Source organism: Orbicella franksi, chromosome 8 (assembly GCF_964199315.1).
Source record: "Orbicella franksi chromosome 8, jaOrbFran1.1, whole genome shotgun sequence".
Lineage (NCBI taxonomy): Eukaryota > Metazoa > Cnidaria > Anthozoa > Scleractinia > Merulinidae > Orbicella > Orbicella franksi.
In genome coordinates this window covers 3,301,278-3,328,304 of record NC_138152.1, presented here as the reverse complement: position 1 = coordinate 3,328,304, position 27,027 = coordinate 3,301,278, and the positions used below count along the sequence as shown (strand labels likewise).

At 39.2% G+C, this 27,027-nt stretch overlaps 4 protein-coding genes across 4 annotated transcripts; 3 read left to right on the top strand and 1 right to left on the bottom strand.

Annotated features, from left to right (window-relative positions):
- The first annotated feature begins 542 nt into the window (after window positions 1-542).
- Window positions 543-3,777, top strand: LOC145494096 (uncharacterized). Its single transcript, XM_081473566.1, has 4 exons — window positions 543-1,023; window positions 1,694-1,886; window positions 2,322-2,476; window positions 3,416-3,777. Exons 1-4 carry the CDS (start codon window positions 708-710, stop codon window positions 3,775-3,777), a joined length of 1,026 nt encoding a protein of 341 aa, XP_081329692.1. The 5' UTR covers window positions 543-707.
- A 2,752-nt stretch (window positions 3,778-6,529) lies between these two features.
- Window positions 6,530-20,866, top strand: LOC145496045 (NFU1 iron-sulfur cluster scaffold homolog, mitochondrial-like). Its single transcript, XM_081475658.1, has 9 exons — window positions 6,530-6,709; window positions 7,496-7,637; window positions 8,431-8,497; window positions 10,382-10,496; window positions 11,552-11,615; window positions 12,108-12,147; window positions 16,727-16,762; window positions 18,226-18,324; window positions 19,680-20,866. The coding sequence occupies exons 1-9, from the start codon at window positions 6,643-6,645 to the stop codon at window positions 19,794-19,796; spliced, it is 747 nt and encodes a 248-aa protein (XP_081331784.1). The 5' UTR covers window positions 6,530-6,642; the 3' UTR covers window positions 19,797-20,866.
- On the bottom strand, window positions 12,254-14,041 carry LOC145496061 (uncharacterized). Its single transcript, XM_081475679.1, has one exon. The coding sequence runs from the start codon at window positions 13,587-13,589 to the stop codon at window positions 13,083-13,085; it is 507 nt and encodes a 168-aa protein (XP_081331805.1). The 5' UTR covers window positions 13,590-14,041; the 3' UTR covers window positions 12,254-13,082.
- Window positions 20,867-22,659: 1,793 nt separating the features above from the next.
- On the top strand, window positions 22,660-26,855 carry LOC145496068 (uncharacterized). The gene is made up of 6 exons (XM_081475685.1): window positions 22,660-22,826; window positions 23,533-23,607; window positions 24,531-24,590; window positions 25,097-25,164; window positions 25,865-26,042; window positions 26,625-26,855. The coding sequence occupies exons 1-5, from the start codon at window positions 22,751-22,753 to the stop codon at window positions 26,030-26,032; spliced, it is 447 nt and encodes a 148-aa protein (XP_081331811.1). The 5' UTR covers window positions 22,660-22,750; the 3' UTR covers window positions 26,033-26,042; window positions 26,625-26,855.
- Window positions 26,856-27,027: the final 172 nt, after the last annotated feature.

Sequence of the window (27,027 nt, the reverse complement as noted above, 5' to 3'; positions counted from 1 at the left end):
TTTTCCTGTTTTTACAATTGTTTTCTTTTTTCCAAGAATTAAGTTTTATGATTTACACCAAAGAACGGAAGGTTAGGTAATGCACATTGCGTGTATCTTAAGGGAGCTTAACATAACATAACATTAACATTCTCGAGGCGATGCCTCTGAACCGCATATAACTAGAGATTTACCACTGCTTTCTGGAGCAATGATTTATCAATCTAATTCTTGAAAAAATGAAATAAAATTTCGCGTTTACATCCTTCCAGAAACAACGTTGGAAATGAAAAAAATGATGCCAAATTTAGCTCTCCCATTGCGAGATCCTGAAAAAACTGTTCGCGCACTGTTGAAGCCAAATTGATTGCCTACCATATATCCAGCCTGACCACTGAGTTTCTTGTTAAGAACCTGTAGGGAGCAAAGCAAATTAAACCCTAAAAAGTAGGAGCCTTGTTCGATTTGTTTACATGAGTTTATGTCTTTGATCTTTATAGCCCTATAAAAATTCAATAAATTTGCTTCGGCTTTTTCCCTCTGTGGGATTTCTTTATCATAAGGGTTGATATGTTCCAAAGCGTCTCTCGCTGTTTCTTCTTTAAACACACCTCGTCGCTATTGAAAACAACCCTCCCTTCGAAAAAGGAAAAAGGAATTTTTGTTTCTTAAACCACCACGGAAAAAAGTATATTGTGTACATATTTCAATATAGGTACCTCTGAAGAATGATATCCACGTGTCGTTTCCGCATTGCAGTCCAACTTGTTCTGTACCAGGTGATCCACGAAATATCCGCACAACAATGCAATGGCGAATATTCCATCCACGGCATGATGCTTAAGCAGCACATTTATAAGACGATGAAGACTTCAATCTCACTTGACTGTCTTCAGGCTTGTAATGATGATGTCAAATGTCAAAGCTTCAATTACGTCACTTCCAAAGACGTGTGTGAGCTGAATAACCGCACCAAGGAAGCAAGACCTGAGGATTATGTCCCTGACTCAGACAGATTCTACTATGGACGAGTTAGAAAAAGAGGTAAGATGTCATTAGAGTTTCTCACATTGTAACAACAAAAAAATAAAATAAAATAAAAACACACACATAACAACAACAACAACTACAACAACAACAACAACAAAAACAAACAAACAACCAAACAAACAAAGGGAAGTGAAGCCGGAAGTGACCTCGTGCGGGTTACAATAGGCCATATTCAATGTGTCAATGTTCTAACATGGCTCTGAAGCTTTCAGGACAAACTTCTATATTTGGTGTGGTTTCCTTTGTATCCAAGTCTCTTTTGGGAATTGTGAGACAAGAAGCTTACGAGCCATGTTAGAATATTGACATATCGAACGTGGCCTGTTGCTTTCTTTTGGAAGGCTATTCTATCATTAATTTGGTCCGGAATTGTCACAAATTAGAAAGAGAGGCAAGATGTCATCAGAGTTTCTGACATGGTAACAACAACAACAACAACAACAACAAAGAGAACTGACAGCCGGCGGCTTGACTCTGTTGCAATTGCTCTCTATTGGAAGGCTGTTGCCATTATTTTGGTCCAGAATGTTTGAATTGGGTCCCGTGTACCTCCACATGCACTGTATACGGTTTCTTGTTTTCAAAAAAACATCATAAATATTGTATGAGTCCATTCGATTTTATTTCGTTTTTATGCTTCTATTTTACATAATTTATCTCCAAGTCCCTCTTGCCTCCATTCCTGAGCTTCCCGCTGAATCATGCAGAGAGATCAAGGCGAGTGAAGGAAGACAAGCAGTCAGCGGCAATTATTGGTTTGATTCTATTATACCTGGGAATGTGATTCTCGCTCACTGCGACATGGAAACAGAAGGTGATACCCCTTATTTGATTCAGTTTCTTTTTCAATGTGTTAAGTAATTTTTTTCGCAGCAATATGAAATTATGGAACGGAATGATGTTCTTGTTTTTGTTTCAATTTTTGTTGTTCTTGTTTTTGTTGATGTAAGTGGCAAATACTGATTGATTCTCGATTCTACCTGGGAGAGTGATTCATGCTCACTGCGGCATGATGAAACAAGTTAAAGGAGATAAATTCACTATTACTTAATGAAGAAAGTTTTAGTGTACTTTATTTCATCACTAGCTAGTGTTTTCTTTTTTTCGTCCAAACACCCCGTCCATTGCAGATCAATTACTCTGATCACCTCAGTCTTATAATTTGGCCCCGGGCCTGCGGGTTCGTCAAATAATTGTTCTGCCCGCCCCTGATAAAGCACGATATTTTGCTCAACCTCGTCCAATAATTTTTAATTGTTTGATGTGTAGCTTTTGGACTAAAATGTCCATATTTTAGTCATCACAGATATCGACGAATGTGTCACCGACGCTCACGACTGTCTCAAAGATTTAGCTGACTGTTCAAATACGTTGGGATCTTACACTTGTGCCTGTAAACATGGTTACTATGGAGACGGAAAGGCAAGTTGCCTCCCTCTGCCAGCAGGTGGGTTTAATTTTGATAAGTTTGCTCCTGATCATAAACTTTTGGTTGTAATAGCTATTAAATGACAGACGGGATGTGGTTGTTTGCTAGTTGGTAAAGCATCCAAAAAAAAACAAAACAAAACAAAAACAGTACTTTTATGATATGAGTTCAACATCCCTGACACCGTGTGTACACCTTTTTCTTGCATGTGATATATCAAGCACGAAAGACCACATTTCCAAAAACCGAGAAGAGAGTCAAAAATATGATGAGTAGCGGAGTATTTTTGACGAACTTCGAGGTGTTTGGAAATGTGGTCAAACATTATCTTGAAACTATTTTCTCAATCGAAACTAAAACGAAGGAGAAAATGGAGAATGAATCTGTGCTAATTAAGATCAGAGATCCAAACACCGTCACGGTTATGGTTTCCTTTATTAAAACTTGACGAATGATATTAAGGAGTTTTAGAATGCCATAGCTTTGTTAAGAGTTACCGGTTTAGGACCGGAAAGGTGTCCCAGCACCCTTTGCGGAACCAGAAAACCGAAAAATGCCCAGTCTGAAAACGATGAATTAAGACCTTCCTTGCTGTGAATGCGAATGTCGACTAACCATAAATTTCAACGTTTAATCTGCTTGTACGCGAGGCGCCGTGAGACAAACTCGCAGTTCCAGTTACACCGATGGGCCTTCGTAAGGCCCACGTAAAAGTCAACTTAACTGCTGTACAAACCGTGAAAACTGATTGACCTTTGTGAAGTCAGACCCCAGGTTAGGATATCGGTGGGCCTCGGGGTCTTTACTGGAAGGGCCACCTATGCGCATACTCGAGACTAAAATACAATATCATGAAAACATGAAGCCCATGGAGACATGAAGCCCAGCAGTAGCACTTATTATTTGCATAACTTGTTAACGATTAACCTTCAAATGACCTACATCTTCCATTTTTAGAATGCCTAAGCTACTCAGAACTGATCAATGCAGAACGAAGGGTCACAGCTTCCATAGATGCCAAGCTGTGTGATACTCATTCGCTAGTTCCTGGCTGGTTTCGTTTCCAAGAAGATTCGGGTACCAGAATGCCAACTACTTGCCCAGAAATACACAGCTGTGGTACTGATGCCCCAGGCTGGTTGGATGGCGTTCATCCCACAATGGCTGAGGGTCAAGTCACCAGACAGGTGTGCTTTCACTGGGATAACAGCTGTTGCCGATGGTCCGTGAACATTCAAGTCAGGAATTGTCATTCTTATTATGTGTACTACTTAAGTCAGACACCGACCTGTCATTTAGTCTATTGTGGCACCGACTAAGATCCTTTTCATAACCTCGTTCTCGAGGTCCTTCTTCTTGGTAGCAAGAAGAGAGACCTGTCATTTAGTCTATTGTGGTACCGACTAAAATCCTTCTCTTTATAAAACCCGTTCCCAGTTTCTCTCTTCTTGGCGGGAAGAAGAGCGAGAGAACCTGTGAACGAGATTTACCTTTCTAGTCGCTGAAGAAAATGTAAAATAAAATATAAAAAATACCACACGACGTTTGGCTACGGTTATTTATATGAGCTTCTCGTGAGAGCCAAAAAAAGAATTTGTAAAAAAAAACAGGCACACTTGGCGACTTGTTTAGAAATATAACAGCACTGTTTAGCTACCTTCTATCTCTGTTTACCTATCATTTATGTCCATTTATGGATGAGCAAAAGAAATGAAAGCATTCGCTTTGAAAACACTGACTCTTCAGCTCCACCTTTTGTAACAAGCATAGAGAGTACCACGCATGCGTCTGAGTAGGCTGTCCAACGAATCTACACTTTTTTATATAAGAATATTGTTTTTCCCGCCGAGGCTGAATATTCTTATTTTTCTACTGATTTTCGGCTGAAAATATTCATGTGAATATTCTTAGATTATAGCGTGTGGCATTTCTGTTTTCGAATGTATTTGGTGTCTGGATGGTGTTGAAGTACGTTTTGGAGCCTGCCTGCAGGCATAAAAACCTGATATGACGCACATATAATTTAGCTTCTTGCAGAAATGTTATTAGGATCGAACATACGGCTAGTGCTGTTTGTGTTGCTCTTAGGCTTGTTTTGCCGTTTAGAGAAAGAAAGGATGTTATACGGTTTAGTGAAAAACATATAATTGTATTGTATTTACCAATTTTTCAGACACAAAATTATATTCTTTTCAAAATGTCAGCCTCGGGTTTATTTTCTAAATATTCATAAAATTTTTATAAAACATATTCATATATAAAAGAAAGAGTGTATTCTAATTTAAATAACACTCAAGCTATAGTCTCCAAACAACGATGCTTCTCCTAAAAATTATCAGGGTCAATTTTAAAGCGCCAATTAGTTGGTTATTTGGCTTGGTCGGTTTCTAAGGCAGTCAAGTTAAGTGTTAAACCATAAATGAGGCATTTCCTATATGCTTAAATATACTTTGTTTTTAATGTTTTTAAATTGCTTTTCGAACTATTCTGATTTTGTTTAAAAAAATCTTTAAAATCCAAGATGGTTTTACCAAGCAAGATGGTGGAAATTTGGAATTTTACGTGTAATTTTTGGCTAGTGATGATTAAGTGATGTTGTTAAAGTAGACAAGTTCGGATGCTTTACACACCATACAAGTTTGATTACTATAGAGTAGAGACTTCTGGAAATAAATGCATGGAAAGTAGGGGTTGGGGGTGGGAGGCAGAAAGACCCCAACCATTATTAGCACCTGTCACTCTTAGAGACTATGGAGTTGCGTTCTACTAAGTGGTTCTGGTTTTGCGGTGGGTGTGGCTGAAAAAACCAATGCGGAAATGACATTTTGACACCACCCTTTGTCAGCAAGTTAGCAAGGTAACATGTTAGCATGTTAGAATGCTAACATGTTAGCATGTTGGCATGCTAGTAGGCTAACATGCTAGGATATGTTAGCATATGTTAAGATGTTACCATGCTAATATGTTAGCATGATAGCATGCAAACTGGTTAGCATGTTAGCATGTTAGCATGTTGATAGGCTAGTATGTTTGCATGGCAGCATGCTAATATGTTAGCGCACGTTAGCATGATAGAAAGCTAACATGCTAGCATATGATAGCACATTAGCATGCTAACTTGTAAGCAAATTTTAGCCTGTCGGTACGCTAACACAGGCTAACATGTTAGCATTTGTTAGGATTTTAGTAAGGTGACATGCCGGTTGGCATATGTTAGCATGTTAGCATATGTTAAAATGTTAGCATATGTTAAAATGTTAGCATATGTTAAAATGTTAGCATGCTAACACAGTTATAAGAGCGTCTTTAATATCATTTTTTTTCGAGTGCACTCTAAATTATACTTTGACAGCTAAAAATAGTGGTGTTTTACCATCACACACTCTAAGTGCGACCAGAGTCCACCCCCGACCTTTTCATATGAGAGTTCCCCCCTTCCAGGGGAGGGCGCTTCCACAAGGTGAGTTTTGCTCTCATTTAGCTCAATGTTTAGAGGATTATAGAAGAGCTAATTAATCATTATTTTACTAATCACGTTTGGTAGTTTCAGTCCAAAGGTCCGGAGAAAAAAAAAAAGGTAAGCAATTTTTTTTAGCTATCTGCTAGGCCTTGTTAAATTTGGATTCGACATTTTAATTTGTCACGTTGGCAAGGAAAACCTTACGTAGCTCTAAATTGATACAGTTTTTCTATGGATATACACTGAAATACTTTCCGTAATTCCGTTGAATTCTGATCACCGAAATGCCTGAGCTTGCGATCGCAGACTAATGCATTGCCTTTGCGTAAAATTGAGCTACCCTCAGGACCACCTGAGGATTATCTTTTGGGGTCCCGCGTTTTAGTAATCCTGTTTTTAAATAGGATTTTTTTTATGCGTTCCGGATTTTAGTAATTTTGTGCCCCGGTTGTAGTATTCCGGTGTTTCGTTGTTCCGGTGTTCCGGCGTTCCATCGTTCCAAGTTTCAATCTTTTCTTCACTAGCCATCGAAGAGCCCGCGACCGTTTTCGTCTCTGTCAGTTGCCCATTTACCTGCTCATGCGCAGAAGCGGGCAAAACAAACATGGCGACGAAAGTGCGCTACTTCCAGTTTCTTTCCAGAAATGCACGAAACCTCGTCCTCATCAGGAGAGGTTTTCAGAGTGTTAAATATGGCCAAGTATCTAGGAGTAACAGTGGAGTAATGACAGCTCTTGCTTGCTCCCGAAACAATCGGTATTCACTTCAGAATCCTTGTTTTCCAGCTGGAGGTGAGCTAAGCTCTGTTTTCACATTAATGTTACATCGGAGACCCGCTATTTTGTTCGTCAACAGATCCTTTAGATTCCTGTTGTAATTTCAAATTGTTGGCTTGGGAACGATTCTTCGTGATCGTGATATCAGCCGTAAAGTTGTTTTGGTACAGACGTAAAATTAGAGTACGTTGCATCACTCGATAAGGAAGTAAATTTACGTGTAAATTTTATGTCTAAGAATGTCCAGAATCATTTCTGTGATGCAATCATTTTAATCAGTTTTGGGAAAGGGGCTTAACCCGAAGGCATATATACATGTATCCGTAATATATAGTGTAGTAAAGGATATTCAATGGACATTATAGACTCTACACCCACTTTAGAAAACAACCGGATACATAAGCTCATTTAATAGCGTACATGTATATCAAGATTTTTTCTCTTTCTTTTTTTTTAATGAAGACCCTGAAGATATAAAGACATGAATGATTGTCACAGTTATATTCACAAATTAAACAACTGTGAAAAATCCAGGCTAGTATGGGATTTGAATTGAACCCATGATCTCTGTGAGGACTGGTGCAGTGCACTACCAACTGAGCTATCAAGCCAGTCGGGAGAATCAAGTGTGGAATTTTTAGGTTCAGGGCGAAATCTTTTCTTTAAACCATTTTCTTTTTTCTCTTTTTCCCCACGTGTACCTCACGTCAAGTTATTAAACATCCATTCAAAATATTCCCAACTGTTACATGTGTTGTACTCCTTCATGACATTTATTGTGTACATTAATTGCTGTCACAGCCCTTGTGAGGACAATGTTCATCCAAGTGCAGGAAACACCAAATCCAAACAGTTTAAAGTTTGTTCCGGGAGTACAAGTCTTGGATTCTGGTACAGTCAACTTTCCTAACTCACAGGCTGCATTTTGCTCTCCACTAGCAAGGTAACAGCTGTGTAGTATTTAACAATTATTGGATAAGGTTGAGCAAAAGACCGTGATTTGTCAGTGTCTCGCAGATCAATTATTTGGGTTCGGCAAATAATTGATCTGCAAGACACCAACAAATCACGATATTTTGCGATAACTGAGCTCATTTTAGAAAACTCTCAGACAGCTCGGAAGAGCGATCGGCCATTTTTCACCCAAGAGCATGGTCACAATTGCACATGAACAGAATATTATTTGCAGCAAAACATAATATTTAGATGGTATTACACATGAGCAGAACATTATTTGTAGGCAGTTATTTGTAGGTCACGTGGTGGGCTCTCAGCCAGTGAAAAGGACAAAAAAATGCATCAAATGATAATTATATTTATTGTACAGTTTTGATAGAATTAAATACAAAGAATGGAAATTTCAAATATGAATTATTTCAAATATGAAATAATTCATATTTGAAATAATTCAAATAATGAATTATTTCATAGATACTTTACATCAGAATTAAATACAGCACTCATACAAGTCATATGGAACTACATGAAGGACCAGAGCAGCATATTTTCTATTTCCTAAGTAGTAAGGACATTGATGATGTCATTTCCTGATTTTTCGCTTTCGTTTGTGCAAACAATCAGTTTTGTAGATATAATAATAAGAAAATTACATCATGATGGTAGCTTGAAGAAATTATGAATTTTATTTTCTCATATTGAATTAATCAACATTTTTTTCTCACTCACTGCAAGAACACTTTTTTTTCCTAGTTTATAACTTTATTTGTGTTTTGCAGAAGTCTATTCCGAATTCAAGGTGTAACAGGAGTAATGTTTGGACCAGACTTTATCACAGTCACAAAGGTAAGAGGAACAAACTGTTCTCTGTAATAGGAGACACTACATGTAACCAAAATGGCATTTAAATAATAACTATCATGGTAGGTAAAGGTGATGCATTTGAGCTAAGTAGCCCATCAGGCTGGTGCTTATCTCCAGTTTCAGTAGCATGAAGTGACAAGGGGTATTTCTACTTGCTCCTGGATGGGACACCAGTCTATCGCAGGGTTATCCCCCAACATTAACAGGGCTCAACACTAACTTTTCAACTTGTTAGCCCCTAGTGACAACTTAGATGTTACTAGCCAAAAAAACATTATACTAGCCAAGTGTTGACATTGGCTGGGTGCAACGACAGTGGACATTTGAGACTTACACCTTCTTCCTGAGCAGGTTGTTTCTTTTCAGAACTCTCGTTTTTTGGCTTTTTCTCTTTTACTGCCTGTGAATAACCCTCTTATATCCATTATGGAATTTTAAGAAAAAAACAAAACAAAAAAACAATGCAATTTTGCATCTGAAACGTATTGACCAGTTGAGATATAGTCAGAACACCTTGTGTCACGCTTGACTGGTAATGTAAAACACCAAATTGCACTGGTTTTAATTTTGTTCAATGGCCTCCTGTTTTCCTCACATCAAATCTCTCAAGCCAACAGATCACAAAGAAAAATCTAGTGATTTTCCTGAAAAGACTTTCATGACTCTGTTTTTCTTTGAGACTTTCTTGTAAGAATATTGAGACCCTGAGACATCATTGTCAAGTCTTCTTCAGTCTCCTCACAGACAGGAACTGTAGAATTCAAACTGTTTCAAAAGCAGCATTAGCGAAATTTGACTGCTAATAAATGTCGAAGGAAATAAGTTTTTCTCGTCTAATTATTTCTGCAGTGGTAAGTTTTGTCAGTATATGGAGACAACGACAAATCACCTCTATGTTGTTACGCAAAATGAAATGTAATCCCTTTACAATTCCGCACGATTTTGTGCATGATTTTATCAGGATGCTCAAGACATGTTTTGTGCTACTAATTTTGTAACAAGAAAAGAACATCGATATGTGCTTTCAGAAAATACTGTCTTGTTTGTCAAGTATTACTTTCAACATAATATCATGTTCAGTTTTTATACTTTTTCAAGTACTGCACAGCGAAAAGCAAACAAGATATGTCCACAATGAATTTCTGACCTTGTTTCCGAGAAAAGTGTTAGTGTTTGTCTCCCTTGAGGAAGACACAAACTAGTTCGGCCAATTTCATTTTGTTTACTAGCCAAAGTGGCTAGTGAGAATCAGAAACCTGTTAGCCAAAACTAAATTTCTTCTAGTCTGTGCCTAGTTGGTTATCGTTAGTGTCGAGCCCTGATTAAATTTTGCCGATACCCATCAATACATGTGGGTGGAGAGAGGCACAGTGAGGGTAATTTAAAAGTGTCTTGCACAATCAGAGTCTTGAACACAACACAATGTCTCCAGCCTGGGCTCGAACCCAGACCGCTCAATCTAGAGTCGAGCACACTAATCAATTGAGGCCACTGCACCTTCCAGTGAATCAAATCAAATCATAACTATGACCAGTAGATAATGTTCATCTTCAGATGGAATATTGTTTTATTGGGATAAGGAAGCTCATTTATTTAGTATCAAACCTTCAACTGTGGGAGAAAGAACAATATACTAATGAGCAGCATTGATCACCGCAATTAAATTTGACTCAAGCAAAAATGCCGAAACTTTAAACAACATGATGAATGATGAAATAATCAATGATTAATTTTGTTGTTGTTGTTGTTTTATTTTATTTTTGGTATCCTTTTTGCCACACTAATTTTTTTTGTGTGTGTGTGACTGACAAATTTACATAACATGGAGCTAATGATATTTGTTTGTATGATGTTCTGTGTTTCTAGACTGATGATGAAGTTGACTGGCCATTGTTAAAACCTGACATATTTGCCTCTATAATGGATTTTTTTGCCAGCAATGTTCCTATTCTCACTGAAGACCAACCAGCAAGTGACACAGGTGACACTACTGTAGTATAAATGATTTACTAGCATTCCATCATGAATGCCGTTCTCTTATAAGTTGGTGGAATAACTGTAAAGAGCATTTAGATAAAGTTTAGAATGACCAGTAGATTCATACTAAAACAATGAGATTATTACATGTAGCTCTAGATTTCTCAGTTCTGTGTGTGATTGTTGATGAGGGCTATCATGTGTTAGTAAATCTACAAGCATTCTATCATGAATGCCATTCTCTGATTGGCTCTGCTACTCACTATCTATTCTGTTGTAGATATTGAGTACTTAGCATAGCAGCGTGCGCTGGGGGCCACTTTTTGTTTTCAAAGAGTCTTTGAAGAGGATTTACATGTACATGTAGCTTAAGTTTAAATGACTGCTAGATTTGTACTATAAGCATTTAGATTGCGAGCTCAATATTTCTATGCATGATACTTGACTCGGACTGCGCCCTTGTCAACTACAGTATCACGCAATAGAAATCTTGAGCTCACAATCTAATTGATAAATACAAATGTAGACATCTCGGGCTAATAATCTAATTGTTAGATTTAATTATAATTATATGGCTAGTTCACTGCTCACTGGATACAGCAGTCCTGTTTCTATTCTTGGCTTGGGTCACTGTGATGATTGTTCTTGAATGACACACATTACTTTCACAATGCCAGTGGCAATTTACAAGAGTATTATTTCACTTAGTACTACCAAGTGCGATATATATCAACTATTTGTAAAGATGTTAAATAATAATGTAGTATTAGAGACAGCCTGATGAGCCGCCATTTGACTCAAATAATAATAATAATGATGCAGACAATAACCACAGTAGATAGTTACACAGGTCTTGGACATTAATACTTACAAATTTAATAATTAACAGTTGACAAGAAGACTGTGAACTGTACATGTAGGTTTCTGACCAGCAACTAATATTTGCCTATTGATGAAATGTTCTAAATTTTGATATTAAACCAAAAAATTAGGTGTTCTTATAATCTGATATTCTAGCTGAAAAATTATTGTGATGTTGTGTTTTTCATTATTTTTTAGCCATTGCTGATGATGACGATGAGACTGTTGCAATGATCAAAGAATTGTTGGAAACAAGAATCAGGTAGTTTTTCACTAATAATCTCTTACTAATTTTTATAAGAATTTATAACCTCGATAACAGCAGCTGGTAATGAGCCTAAATAATTTATTGCATGATAGAAACTGAAGTGAAGTTCCACTCTTGTCTTGCTAACAACTGTACCATTCTATATCGGTTTGACAAACGGAGTGTCTGCCATTGAGATGAACATGCGCAACTATTAGCAGAAATAAAATGATGATGATGAGTGATGATGATGCTTGTCACAGCTTTTCAAACATTTGAAGAAAACTGCGACATTCTGCCTGGAGAGTGGAGAGTTTGTGCGTTGATAACTGGACGATGTATTTGAAAAATAATTATTATCAAATTGCCGAGGAGATAGAACATACAAACTGTGAGATTCATCAAATTGTCTTTCGTTTTTCTTTCTTTCTTTCCTTCTTTCTTTTTTCTTTTTTCAAACAACTGTTTAATTAAGTATTGATGAGTTGAAATGTTGCTGTTCAACAGACCTACTGTCCAAGAAGACGGAGGGGATATTCTTTTCAAGGTTTGTAGAAATTTTGTGTTTTATGTTCAAATTGGGCACATGGTCTACAGAAATGACGCCAGGCTCTTAGAATTGCAGAAGTTTAACTTTCGTTGAGTAATGATCATTGATGGTTCAAGTGCAGGAACCACTATCCATGGATTTGGTCAAATTGACCTTGACTAGAAAGAACTTGCAATTTTTGAAGCGTGGCTTTAGTCTAGAGCTCCTTAGGAAGATATCTCAGATATATAAAACTCAGCTCTAGACAATATAGCCCCTGTTTTATTACGACCCAGAATTGTAAAAAGAATAGGCAGATGAGTGTAGAGGCACGGTGACCTCACGGTTAGTGCACTCAATTCCAGATTGAGCTGTCCGGGTTCGAGCGCTGACTGGGGACATTGTGTTGTGTTGTTGGGCAAGACACTTTACTTTCACAGTCTCTCTCTCTACCCAGGTGTATAAATGGTAGTGACGGATTTAATGCCGGGGGTAACCCTGCGATGGACTACAATCCCATCCAGGGGGGAGTAGAAATACTCCTAGTCGCTTCATGCTACAGAAACCAGAGATAAGCTCCGGCCTGGTGGGCCACTTGGCTCGTATGCAGACTTAGGCCGATGAGTGAAGTCAATTAGTATATTTTGTCAAAGAATTTATTTTTTGACAGTCTGCAAGACATGTAATTTACAAATGTGATAAGCTACATGTAGTTTCCACCTCGTGACTTTTGTATTCGCTGTTCTAAAAACTTCGGCAACAAAACTAGAAGAGTTAAAGTTTACTAATTCATGGCATTTAAGAATATTCTTATCAACTATGCTATATCATTTCTGTAAATACACCTAAGGAAAACAGAAATCCATCTACGTTTCCGGTCTGTCGGTATCCGGTTTTCGATGTTCAACTAACCCTAAAATGATTGATACTGTCGCGTGCGTGCGTTGCTTATCCTAATTTTCTCGCTTAAAACCGCAAGCCAAGGTTGCCGCGGCCAAATAATCGTCGGCAGAGTGGCGGCTCTCTCCACTGTCCGAGTCATAGGGGGCTTGGTGCTCGGTCACGCGGTTGTTAACAGGTGAAGTACTGGAGCTGAGCGGAGTACCTGTTGAAGCTGATTCACGTGGGTGGACAATCGCGCTGACTGTTTGTGAAGCAGCAAACGGAAAATTGGTATCTCCGTTGAAAACGTCTGATCCAAGCACACCCCAGGGCGGGAACACAGAAGGGCTGCCTGCAAACGGAGCGTAGACTGGACTCCATGACTTGAGAGGCGTTTGATGAATTGGCGGGAAAACAGCGGACAACGGCTGGGACATGGCCGGCAGAATGACGTCACGGTTGTCTGGCCTCATTTTGGAACCAGGCATCGGTGGGGCTGGTTTATTCTTTATTTCATGCTTTCTCCGTCTCGCGCGGCGGTTTTGGAACCAGACCTGTAAGAGCAGAACAGTGTTCATTTTACTTCACTGTAGTTCGTGAATTGTTTTTATTAGCTAGCTTATGGAATTTTTAATAATGTTAGAGAGCACACGAGCGACGTCGCCTCCTCCCATTCTCCTCGCGACTTAACCGTTGGTTTTTGTCGACCATTGTTTTTCAATCACTATGCTATCTAGCCTCAAATCGAACGCGATCGAACCTAATCGAACTAACGAACTCAATCGAGCCCGATCTAACTTAATCGAACGTGTAACTCCTAATTGTCACGATTATTATTCAAAGTGTCACGGTAAAGAGATGTAGTACTTCGAATTCAGTCCGCAGAAGACTGAGAAATGATTTCCGTCAAACCTCGCAACATTTTCGAGGTGGGCCAAAGATTCCAACTGACTTTTAATATCTTTTAAAAGTTGTGACAAAACAACAATTGAAATTTGAAAGAAACCGCGCAATAGATAACTTTAGTAAAAGTTAGCCCATTAAAGATTTTCATTCGTGGTCTGGCAAGTTACGAAAGAAAAAGTAACAGCCACGGATGTGAGTAGAAATTCCCTTACGTTTGATAACTTATCTTCAAAGCGGCTTGCGCGCCAATCATTCAATCGTCTTACCTGAATCCTGGCCTCTCCGATGTTAAGTTCGCGTGCAAGGTCCTCGCGGATCCGGATTCCCGGGAACTTCTCGTTTTCGAATGATTCCTCCAGGCGATCGAGTTGTTCGTTTGTAAACGCTGTCCTTCGACGCCTTTGTCTCGATCTGTCATCTTAAAGAAAGAGAAGTTTTAAGTTGCTTTTACGACGTGAGCTAGATATGTGCTTGAAGCAAGTACGCTGTTTATATTGACATTAGGTGGTGTCGGTCTGAATGAGATACCTAATTTTTTTTTACTGGGGAGAGAGACGTGCATTCGTTTCGGCCTTCTCAATAAATTTAAACCATTCTTCAAGCAAAGCATGACGAACGATCGTTGAAAATGGACGGACGTAAATTGACTTAGAGAGCGGAAAACTTCAGAGCACTGCATGCTGTTCGTTTTGATCAATTCTTCTTTTAAACAGATATTTCTATCCTACTGAAAAACCTAAAACTTGCCGATCCCTTGTGTTTAAAACCATTAGTTACTTACATTCACTTTCCGGCGCCGGTCTTTTCGAGTTCTTTCTTGAAGTCATGATGAAACCAATGAAATTTTGAGTTCCGTGGATGCAAGCAGCGAGCAGCGTTCTCAAAACAGCGATAAGTGAACAACAGAGAGACTCGTTCTGTTTTAAGGCATGTGACGCGCGTTGTTTAATAAAAGGGCGGACACACAAAGTTAAACACACAATAAACGTGTTACTGACTTAATTAGCAAACATTTCTCGCCCCCTATTGTTCCTCACTTGTGAGATTTACCGTTGTTATGCACTAACTTGAACCTAAACTGAACTTATTGTTTTCTATTGTTTGGGTTCAACTTGCAAACTTTCTGCACACATCTAATGTGTTTGTGTTAAATTTTTTTAGTTGACAAAATCGTCCAAGTTTATATCGTCTGTTCTCTAAGTTATGATCAAATTCTTTGTAATCAAGTTTAAGTGGTCAGAAATCAAATAACTCGCGTTGAAAATGTATTTACGCGCTCACAGTGCTAAGTAAATACTTTGTTGATGTCTCAAATTATTTCACGCTAGTCTTTTCCCGACACTCCTTTCCTGGTTTTTCTTGGTTTTAGCGTCACTCTCGTTAATTTTAACCACATCAGTGATTAGGCTCTGGGACAAAAAAAATCGTTTCGCTTTTACATGCAAATACACCTCTGCCTACTTTTTCCATTATAGCTTATACAATACCTTGAGAGGGAAACTTTTTTCGCGTTTTTTTTTTCTTTTTATAACCCCCAAAAAGAGTTTGCTATGAAATCTAACATTTTTCAAAAAGTGAAACTATTCAAACTAATATCTTAAAAAGCGCGCGAGTTATTTACAAAAAAAGGTTTTTCAATAAAAGTCAAAGAACAGTTAGGTGTCATAATCCTCATACGGCGTCGACTTTTTGCGCGAAATGGCTTCATCCGAGAGCTCTTACTACAAGACCCTCGTTGGCATTGTTTTTTGTTTGTTTGTGTTTTTTTTACAGGCCATTTCGCTGTTTCTGTTCTCGATTCAGTTCGCTCTTCCATCTTTTCTATCACTCCATACTGAGGTCATGAGACGTGCTAAAAATAAAGAGAATAGTCCATGGACAGCGAAAAATCAAAGCCAGGACCTAAGAAGAACTCAAAAGCGGAATTTCTCGAGGGCAAGAAGAATCCTTTCGCCAACAGTGACAAAGGATCGTGCATACTCGTACCCATACTCTTTCCACGCTTATTTCTCTTGGTTTTTCCCATTTATCAAGAGCGGCGAAGACTGCTCTATAAACGCACGCTGAAGTTCAACAAGGAGAACGTGATTGTCACACTACTATATTGCCTTGGAATCCCCGCGAAAATCATTTCGCTCGCTGTGAACGCTAGGGGTGCCATAATTTCATTGGTTGGCGGCAAATTCTGTTGACATACATCCGAGTAAAGGCGTGACATGTTTACAACTCTTCATCGGCGATAAAACTCGCACTAGTTTTTCGCGAGAATACCATCTCTTTAATTTTGAATGAATGAGCAGGGTATGTAGGATTGTCAGATTTTCACGCAATTTGGCCAGTGTGTCAGGGATATTTTTATATCATGGCTATTTCTCTTGTGACGGCCGCGAACGAAGGGGGTCGGCAAGTTATTCGTTTCTGTAACTTTACGGGTCTATAAACACCAAGAATACAGAAAAACCCTAACACACTTTGAGAGATTGATGCTTGCTGACTAAAACTGTGCAGTACTTACTTGCGTTTGATCTGTTGATACACGATTAATTCGGCCGAATGATGACAATCGTTTGTTTTCCGTTTCCGGGCGTCTTTCTTCTCAAGAAAGGCACGGCCAAATTAGCGGATATTTTTTTTTCCCCGAATACTACAGTTCATAACCTTTCTATTGATATGAAGTTTGTCGTAGTTTCCCTAAAATAACACAGGTACGAATGTTTTTTGTTCTATAGGACACTCACGAAGGTATTGCCAGTTTTCAAGAATTTTAGCTCACAAGACCTAGAGACTTATTTGTTTGATTGTTTTGCAGGGCTTCCATGATGGTGTCGTGAAGCTAAAACTGCAGGTCAGTGAACTCGCATTAATTTCTGTTGTCTTCTTTGTTACCACGACAAAATTAATACAGTTATTTTGACTATCTCTTTAGCAAGAGCGAGTACAAATAAAGATTGATGGTATTGCCTATCAGTAGCGTACTAAAGCTGGTAACAGTTTATCTATATGAAAAAGGTTTTACGGGCTAAAATAGTGTGCCCGTAATGTAATGATGAGGCAGCTGGGGGTCTGAGACACAGCCTAACCTCTAATAAACGGAAGCCTTTGGGCCAACTTTTGATTGTACTAAAGACGTCTTTAAATCGGTGTTAAGTTAATGGAAACATTTGTATACACATGCGGATTTTTAGGCCAAGTTCACACCAGCGACAAAACGACATAAGAAGGACGTTGGGTCGTTATGTTTGCAATTTGAACATCCTGACATAGTGACATAATACCAACGTAACAGCATGAACATAACGACAAATGGGAAAAAAGCGATCTTTTCCTAAGCCTGGTTCACACTAGCGACATAACGACATAACGACATCGTCACGAACGACATAAAAAGGACGTTATCTCGACGTAAAAAGGACGTTATGTTTGTAGCGTGAACATGTAGACATAATAACATATTAGCGACATAACAGCATGAACATAACGACATAAAGATAAAACTGATCTTTTCCTTATGTCGTTATGTCGCTAGTGTGAACCAGGCTTTAATCCGTTTATGTTGATGTTCACATTGCGACATAAGCTATGTATGTCGCTACGTCGTTATGTAGCTGGTGTTAACTACTTAGTGACGAAAGTAATAGGCCATTTCCTAGTTGTCTTTTACCTCTATGTCAAAACGAGGCTTCATACGAAACCATTCAAATGAAAATGAGTTTCAACAACCGGTTCATTTTCATGCAAACTCATTTTCATATGAAAGGTTTTGAACGAAGACCCGTTTTGAAACAGAGGCCCAAGGTAACTCGGGAACAGGCCATTCGTGTTTGCTTTGGTTTTGTATTTCTACGCCGAGTGATTGGCTTTCAAAAAAACGCGCCAAGCTTTGCCACTTTTTCAACCAATCAGAAGCTAAACCAAAACCAATCAAACGTGAATATCGTGCGCGTTTTTCCGTACTTCACGACTGCAAGAATTTTTCATCAGTTCATCTACAGGATTGTTTCTCTCCTTTGTGGTACTTACGGCATTCAAATGAAAATTGCTCAAACGCAAATTGTATCCGAATTCGTCTTTGTAGGTAAAATTATAACTTCTATTTAGTCTACACATTAGCTGTCAAGCTAGGGGCCTAGAAGGCCCTCTTGTTTGGACTCGCGTTTAGTTAAGTCTAAATGAGACCAAAACAAGTCAGAAAGATACCGACTGACAGTAGAGAAATGCGTTCGATTTCCCCGGGATTTGGGGATGGGGAGAGGGGAACCTGAAATTACTGAGATTACATATTACTATGTTTGCCCTGTTACCTTGCAGGGTGCTTGCTCTAGTTGCCCAAGTTCGATTGTAACTCTAAAGAGTGGCATTGAAAACATGATGCAGTTTTATATCCCTGAAGTGGTTGCTGTTGAAGAGGTAAACGTTGATCTATTCATTGCGCATGTTTGTACTTAAAACAGTGTTTAAGGCCCCATCCACACTTCTTCGCCAAAGAAATTTCACAACGCAGCTTTATTTCTCCAGTTAGGCCTATCGTCCACACTAATTCGTCACGAAAACGGAACTTTTCGAAACGCTCTTCAAACCGAGGGAATTTGAAAACCCCGGCCTTGCTTTTTAGTGTAAACGGAAAAAAATTTGAAAACGGAACTTTTCGAAAACGATGACATCACAATAGTCATGTGATTAACCTGCCCAAGTCTTCCTCAAACACAAATCCAAAAAGACCGGTGACAGTTGCGTCTTCACTGGATTTTTCCGGCGTAGTGTGGACGGAAAACATTTGATGCGTTTTCAGAGTGAAACCTCCGTTTTCAAATTCCTCCGGCCTAGTGTGGACGGGGCCCAAGTCTCGAGGCTCCGTAGCCCTTACTTGGTCGTCACGCAATTCTTGGGAAGAACCGTTATGTGACGTCCCAAACAGATGTACCGCTCGTAAATAACAATTGCTTTATCCAGTTATGATGCACGAAGGAAGTTTTAAGAGCACGAAAGAATCTTAGAACGTAGACTTCAAACGTTTTCGTTGATAGAGTCGGGAGAAGTGTCAGTGGTACAACCTCCAACGCAGACGTTCTTATGACTCGTCACGTACTCCTCCCCCAACAAACGTGAGAGAGGAAAGATTGCGTGACGAGATCAAAAGGGCGTCTGCGTCAACCTCGTTATCAGGGTCTTTTGCTCCACGGGGTGGGAAGAAGAGAGATCCTGGGAACGAGGTTGCGCCTGCCTAGGAGGCGAGGGATTTTGAAGAAAGAGAGTTCAGCTAGCTTCGTCTAGTTTGACTGTAAACCCCATGGGCTATCAACGACTCAACCGAGTCTCTGCTTGAAAACAAGGAGCTAGAGCTGACCTTGTGATGACAGATAGTTAAAAACAGTTAGCATGATAACATTATAGTTAACATTTGATGAACACTACTAAGGTTTGTATCCCATCAAAGCCAACAAGAGGCTCACTTTCCTACAAAGGCTTGTTCACCAGGGACTCGACTGTAAAATAGGCTATTTTGGGCGGTCACGGAATTTGATGGAAGTTGCGTCCCCCACGCCCCACCCCGCTTCCCTCGGTTGATGGGGAAAAAAAATGAAGACTCTCCTACGGGCATTCCGTTGACCGCGTTGCTAGAGATAGTCGCTCGAGGAGTTTTGCAGAAAAGTATTATATACACTGTCGTCTTATTCCTTTCAGTCCACAAACTGTTATTTGTTATATTTTGATTGTCTAAAAGGAGTATTACAATGTTTCCCTTCTTTTTCTCCTTCATACAGGTAGAAGATGAGGTAGATGAAATAAGTAAAACGGAATTTGATAAACTGGAAGCTAAACTCGGCGAAAGAGATGAACCAGTGGGGTCGGACTCGAGCGCTCCGGCAAAAAGTGTTTAGCAAGTCATAACAAGTTTGTCTCAAGGAGAAGACGTGTTCAGATCTTCAGGTTACATTACGACCAGCGTCGAATTTCTCCTGAAGAATGATGTTACATAGTCAGCATGTAGGTTGGAAGAACAACGTAGCTGATCATACTTAAAGTCACGAACCCTGAATTTGTCTCAATTTTGGACGTGATCGTTAAAGATAAATTAAAGTACATTTTTATTTATTGGATATAAATATAAGACATGTTCTGCCACTGTGTAGGAGCCAACAACGAGAAATTTTTTTGCTGACATCAGGGCTGAAATGATTAAGAATCGTTATGTACCATTATAACCAACTATGACTTAAGTTTATGTCGAAAGATTCAGGATCATCTCTTGACGCATTCTTCGAAGCGTCACCCTATCCTTCGAAACCAATATAAAGATCGTCACGCAACTCCCCTCTCAACTTAGCATTGCGTGACTAGCTAGTTCTTTGAAGGTAGGGTGCCGGTTTAACCCAATTTTGCACTTGATAGCTTGAACCATTTATGCTGACTTATCATACCAGCGTTACACTTCCAGTGGCGCTTACTAATTGCAGGTTGCTTTCGAGCATGACTGGCTCTTGTGAAACCGTGCTGCAGCAAAGTTTTCATAAAATAAAGTTAACATGATTACTTTATTACATGCAATGTTTCCTGTGCTGTATGTTACTGTAAATCTTGTAATTAGCTTCCCTCTCTAATTAACCCCACTCCACCCTGAACACCTGAACACTCGTAAAGAAAAAATATTGAAACGATCTTACGAATTTGTCTATAGATGAGTGTGAAATTATCGACGGTTACAGTCAGAAAATAATTGCAAATAAAGATTCTAACATTTATGAACGATAACTTGTAGAGAACCTGTTAAGGAATATAGTGTTTCTTACAACAGATTTTACGTTCCACCTATTAACCCTTCCCCCAAGGACGCAACTCTTCAACTCCCAGTGTGGATCCACAGCTTCTTTGACAATGTTATGACGAAATTCATTATCAATAACAGGACAGACGCACGAAAAAACTGACGCCAATTTCTTAATTCGCGTGGCCCGATCAGGCCACTTTCGATCTATTAAATTCAACTTGATAGTGAGGCCTAGAGGACACAAACAAAGTAACTGAATAAACACAGTCATTCAATAGGCTATTTTGCTAATGCAGATACTTCCTAGTTCCATTCCCTCGTGGGGGCAAGAAGTGATCACTCGGCCAAAAATGGCCTCATTAATTCATAAAATAGATCAAAATTTCCCCCCCCCCCCCCCCCCACAAGGGACTGGAGCTAGCATTAGCAAAATGGTATATTTCCTTTGTTTGTCTCCTCTAGACCTCGCTGCCGAGCAGAATTTTGCGAAAGTGGCCTACTACATAATGTCAGTAATGTCCAATGCAACCTGAGCAAATTAAATGTAAATTGTGCAAGATTCTGGGTGGGTAGCTTCTTTCGAGGACAATCGCGATCTCTTAAACATTACAAATCTCATAATCTATCGGCCAACATTTCACAACGGCTGAACCTCACGGAATCGTTAATTTTAAATCAGAGCCAACACCGCGACAGTTCCAAAATTAGCGAACCATTCACCGCCTTTGCTGACTTTTCAAATATTTCATGTGCTCATCTATTGTTGTGTTGAGTGCCTGGAGTACCGCCGATTTTTAACGACATTAATTGCTCCTTCTCCGCTTGGATGATTTGACTTCACGTAAACGTGACACCGTAGGCCGACAACGTAGGATCAAGGCCAATATATGCACACCTGGGATTTCTGAGCTGTTTTGAACATTCCGCAAAGCTACTAATTGATAATTTTTTTTGTCATTTTTTGTGCACTAACTAATAAGCTTTCGGTGAAAACACTACCAAAATAAGTCCTATATATACCCTGCGTTATGATGCAAAACCAGTGGGTTTTTTCCTTTGTTTTTGGTTAATGATACACGTTTGCATTTGAGAAGCTTTCCAAAACTCGTCCTTCGTGTTTCATCGAAAACAATAAATGCACTCGGCCTGCAGTCTCGAGCTCTCATCACTTTTCTCGTGTCTGGAAACCACGACGAAACACTCGCCCGTATTTGTGAATTATTGCACTGAGTTCGCTTGCGAGTGCCGAGTTTAACTGCGCGGCTGTTATAATTTATGATAATGTTAGTCAAAGTTAATTACCAAATAATAATTGCTTACTTTATTATGTTAACCGCTTTTTTAACTGAATCAATTCGTATTCTCTTAAATAACTTTGTTACTGAATCTTAATTTCGTACAAGAAGAAATTTGCTCGATAATTCTCCTTTAAAAAATTGCGTTGAAAAGGTAAAACTTAAAACCAAGAAATCCAGGTCGAAGTTTGATTATTTAGTTTAGTTCGAGAGCACTGTAAGACTCAATTCGTGCGAAACGTTCTAGTACGTGACTTTCATTGTATTATATATTGTTTGTCTCTTTTTTGCGTTTTTTTTTTTCAAGTTTTTGCATTGTTTTCTTTGCATTCACGTCTCCTAGGAATTTAAATTCGTATCAGTATTTTTATTTACTCAATCCATTTGATATTGTGTTAAGCAAGACATTACTTAATTCTAAACCAAAACGGTTTTAAGTTTGTCCTTTTTGTGGCGACGCTTTACACTGAAATTATTACACTTGATAATGTTTTTAAAAATAAATATATCTTACTTTTTGTAACTTGTAAACTGATCAAGGACAGTTCTGTGACACTGACAGTTAAACAATATCCAATATTTACCGAACCGATAAATTCATGCCAACTTGAGTAAGACGCAGCGAATCAGCGTTGAACAAGCTTTAACGTTTAACATACTTATATTCCTGGGTTATCAAACATTCATCAGTCAGCATCTTCAACGTGGCCGATTCAGAGCACTTAAAAGAAAGGTTACCACTAACGTTCAAAGCCTTAATCCAGAGCTCGAGATGACCACGTTTGCTCCAGCGTTTGTTTTCCTGCTTTTTGCCTGTGCCTCAGCTTTTACAGTTAAGGACTTCAGAGGTGTGTAATTTGCTTTTTATGTTAGTCTCGAAGTGCGCCTTTTCCGTTGAAATATTCTGCATTGCATAATGTAACCTCTAAAGCTTAATAGGGCAAGACGACCGTTATTTCTTCATTGCAGTTGGAGCGGTGCAATACCCGGATTAAAATAATAATAATGATAATAATTTAGTAAATCACGGGCACTTCTTTGGACTGTACGTAGATCGATCTGCCTTAAGGCGTTGCCTAAATGTTTACACTCAGGTCCGGGAGCCAGAAAAGTGCAGCTGAAAACATTCGTCAGTGATCTTGCAGGCAATTCCATTTCCAATGCAGCCGTTTGATTGACCTAGTCGCAAAAAACATTCCATTTTACAAATAGCGCACGAGTTACACCACCGTTGCTCGTATTAGTGTAAAGATAGCTTATTTCAATTTCGATATGGTGCTACGTGTTCAACAGACCCCACATATAAATGAGCCTCGACACGTGATTTTCTTTAATTTTTTATTTTTTCCGAAAAAAAAAAGCACCCTGATTTAGTATTCAGTGACTTTCTTTTTCCATGCAAAGCAATAACTTATTAACGCGCAGTACTATCTCAATTTTAGGCTTTTACTTAGCTCCAAAACAAATAGATAACATCTTAAATAAATTCATTATGCTTCGCGGTCAATGTTTCACTTCGCTGGTTTTGTGTGATTCGTTTTATTCTTTCCAAAGGACGACCATTCGAATATGACGAGCGAGATCCAGCCGCTCTCTTGTTGGAAAGAGGAGTAATTCCAGACTATGAGGGTGAGTATTGAAACGGCTTAGCGTTTAACTTGAAAAAGAAAAAAGAACAACGAAATATTCCTTTCAGCCGTTCAAACACATAAATTAACAACCGTGACGCGCGCCAAAAATTCAACAAGACTAAATGTATGCGGCATAAATAATTAATATACCGCGTAACACGGCGCATAATTATGCAAAACAATTCAGTCACGTGAGACCGAGAGATGAAAGCAAATATATAAAGGATAAAATTCAATCCGTCAATCCGAGTAGTTACATTGTGTCTATCATATAGAAGACCAAATGCGTGGAACTAACAGTTGTTATATTTCCGGTATTGTTCTCCACCATCTTAGTAGACGTATAGTAATTAACAGGTGAAAGGCAAAACAAAAAAAAGGTACTCAGGAGACAAGGCTAAGTTTGAATCTGCTATTGTACAAAGAGGCTTATTATATATGTATTAAGCGTCTCACGCCATCACTGGACAATGGCGTAAAAGCCAGCAAATACTAAGCGGGGAAATTGGATACGCCTTTTGTTCCCAAGGTCATCCCTGTCAAGTTTTTTTTATGTGTTTAGATAGCTCTTGACTTCCAATTCCTAGGAGAGTCTAAAAGTACGTAATACATCAATCCTGTAATACCCCAAGCGGCTTTTCATGCATTTTCTTCCCCTACAAAACATCTGTCGTCGTGCTATAATCGCGCGGCAAGGTTGGGATCCATATCTAAAATACATCGAGATAGGTTACCTTGAGAAAACGTTCTACTCTTCGTCCTCTCTAGGTGAAACCCATTATTGTACATGCTTATTCATAGATGACCCACCCTCTATCTCCCACCTCTTACTACCCTCCCCCCCCCCTCCCCACCTCCCTCTCCCTCCCCTGGCGCAGACTATTTTCACGGTATAATCACAGATACATTCTTTCTGTACAGACGATCCAGAAGTGTTTAGAGATACTGCGTGGCTTCTGGACAAGATCATATTGAATGATGGTAAGTCGTTTCTAAATAACTGATTTTCGCGCTTACAATTTTATTTCATCTTCATTTCGTTGGCTGTATGTTTTCAGACCAAATTTTTTTATGGGATGTCAGTGAGTATGCTGCAATCGGATGGAGTGTTACGTGCGACTGGCCGGAGTCGTTAAGGTTATAATTTTCTCTGCCTGGAGAAACCTCAGATTCTTAATGCCTCTCAGTCCTTTGATTTCATTAAATGCTAAAGAAAACTCGCACCTTGGAAGTTTGGGGTGGGGTGGGAGGGTCTAGTCGGTGGCTAGCAAACTAGCTTGCGTTAAAGCTGTTCTGTAATTAATGCGTTTCACATACGTGACGTCATCAACGCCATGTTGATTATCCTTCATATCACCAACGTGGCCGCCACGCCCATGTTATTTCAGTCCCTCGGGATTAATTATATTAAATTCACAACAAAGTTACATAACATTCTCCTTTTCTCTTTGTTCTCTCAACGCTGATCGAGTTTCCTTTATTTACAGCTCAAATTCTCCCCGGACCTGTTCCACCGGAAGTCAAGTATAGGTTTCCAAGTGGAAATAAACAAGAGGTATTTACACTGTTCCAAGTTTTGTTTTCGTTTGAAAGTAATTTCACCCAGAACGGTGCTAAAACGTTTAGTAGCAGCTCACTAATTCATCTCTTAGCAGAATTCGGACCAATGACCTTAACAATTAAAAATCACTTTATTTGCAATGTAAATGCCTTGGTATTTAGTGCTGCCGTCAGTAATTGCCCTTGTTGGGGAAGAAAAAACAAGTACTGTAAACTTGGTAAAGATCAACTGTTTGGAGGCTAACCAGTTGGTTATTTAAAAGACGTGGAGGGGTTGAATTCGGGACCAGCGAACACAAATATTAATCCATCTAGTGCCAAGGGATTTAGACGAAGATTTAAATCCGGGACATCTGAATTACATGTCAAATGCCCTGATCACTCGGTTACGCCGCCCCGGGTACGAGAGCGTTTTCGTGGTTCCTAAAGGATCTACCTCGCGGTGTGCACATCTTAGATTAGCCTAATTTGTTTTCAAGTTCATCGTTTGAAATCCGTGTCAATCTACTCCATCCTTAGCCATCCTTGTTCCTTTGTGGTTTATTATCGTTTCTCCAGTGCTTTTCTAGTTTAGTAAACTATTATTTTCATGTTTCGTTCTATTTAAAGGTAATTTTTTTACTAAACCAAAATAACTCAAAATACGGGGATTGGGCCCCTTTAACGTTTTATCTTTTTCTTTTCTTCTGTCGCAGTGTATTGATGGGAAAAAGACGATACCACCCCAATGTCAGTGGTCGGGTCTTGTTGTCATCGAGGAAGGAAAGCCACCTCAGCTATTGAAGCTTACGGTAGCAAAGAAATACTGCACCGCAGCTGGGTTCGAAAGGCCTGATGACAAGGTCGTTGATTGCGAGGAATGAGAGGGAAAAGGTTTGTCTTTCGATCTCAGTTGGTATATTTGAAACAACGAGTGAGCAACATTTTGTGAAAAGAAGCTGCAAAACTTGTTTGTTCTCCGACGCGATGCGCTTCGTTTAACTATCGTAGACTTCGTCAAGGAGTTTTACAAACATAGACTAAACGCCTGTATTTAAGCCATACCAGCAGCTAGCTCGAGGGACACAACTGAACCAGAAAAACCGGCCAGATTTACGAAAGGGAACAGGAGAAGCTGCAAAATATTTACGGAAGGTGTGACAATGTTTTGAGGGCCAGAGTTTTAGCTAAAACTGTGGTACCCAAGAGAAGCAGATAGTAATGGTCCACTAGTAGTCTTGCCACCCCCCTTCCCAACTCACCCCCCTCCCCCTCTCCCCCCCTCCCCCCCTCCCCCAGCTACTGAAACGTTTCTATGGCATTCATCGAAAGGCTGGTTTTAACTTGTGCACAAATAAGCATACTTTTATATAAAAATTAAAGGTCTCTCAATTATTCATTTACTAACTTTCCGCTTCATTTAAAATTGCAATGATTGTAGCCAAGTAATTTTGTTTCTCCTTTTTCTCTTTTCAGATTCACTCTTGGGGACAGCAGACATGCGCTACAAGCACTAGTAATATTAAGCGCTATGCTTAGTTGTTTTGCTCCTTGGCACAATTTAACTTGTGGGCTTTTACTTAGACCAGTTTCCAAACAAGTTTAGTTCTACCACGATATATGCGCGATACATCAAAATGCTTCACGATGTTTCTTTTAATTTCAATAAAAGAAGGGATGAAAGAAACTTGTCTGATTCTTGTCATTTTGCAGCATTTTCTGGTACTGACTGGTAGTATCTTCGTCCACAGACAGACAGCTTATCCGTTTGAGGGAATAATTAGGAAAAAGTCGATTAAAAAATGAGCTTATAATTTACTTACGAATCTGGCAATACCGTGAATCATGCAGCTCAAGCAACTCAAGCTCTCTAGCTCGA

Excerpts from the sequence above, each read along its gene's own strand:
- LOC145496068 (XM_081475685.1), top strand. The coding sequence starts at position 22,751 with ATGACCACGTTTGCTCCAGCGTTTGTTTTCCTGCTTTTTGCCTGTGCC. Across the intron at positions 23,608-24,530 it reads AGTAATTCCAGACTATGAGG|ACGATCCAGAAGTGTTTAGA; the intron begins GTGAGTATTGAA and ends CTTTCTGTACAG. Across the intron at positions 24,591-25,096 it reads CAAGATCATATTGAATGATG|CTCAAATTCTCCCCGGACCT; the intron begins GTAAGTCGTTTC and ends CTTTATTTACAG.
- LOC145494096 (XM_081473566.1), top strand. The coding sequence starts at position 708 with ATGATATCCACGTGTCGTTTCCGCATTGCAGTCCAACTTGTTCTGTAC. Across the intron at positions 1,887-2,321 it reads TTTCTTTTTCAATGTGTTAA|TTTAGTCATCACAGATATCG; the intron begins GTAATTTTTTTC and ends AAATGTCCATAT. Across the intron at positions 2,477-3,415 it reads TTGCCTCCCTCTGCCAGCAG|AATGCCTAAGCTACTCAGAA; the intron begins GTGGGTTTAATT and ends TTCCATTTTTAG.
- LOC145496045 (XM_081475658.1), top strand. The coding sequence starts at position 6,643 with ATGACAGCTCTTGCTTGCTCCCGAAACAATCGGTATTCACTTCAGAAT. Across the intron at positions 8,498-10,381 it reads ACTTTATCACAGTCACAAAG|ACTGATGATGAAGTTGACTG; the intron begins GTAAGAGGAACA and ends CTGTGTTTCTAG. Across the intron at positions 16,763-18,225 it reads TCGTGAAGCTAAAACTGCAG|GGTGCTTGCTCTAGTTGCCC; the intron begins GTCAGTGAACTC and ends GTTACCTTGCAG.
- LOC145496061 (XM_081475679.1), bottom strand. The coding sequence starts at position 13,589 with ATGAACACTGTTCTGCTCTTACAGGTCTGGTTCCAAAACCGCCGCGCG.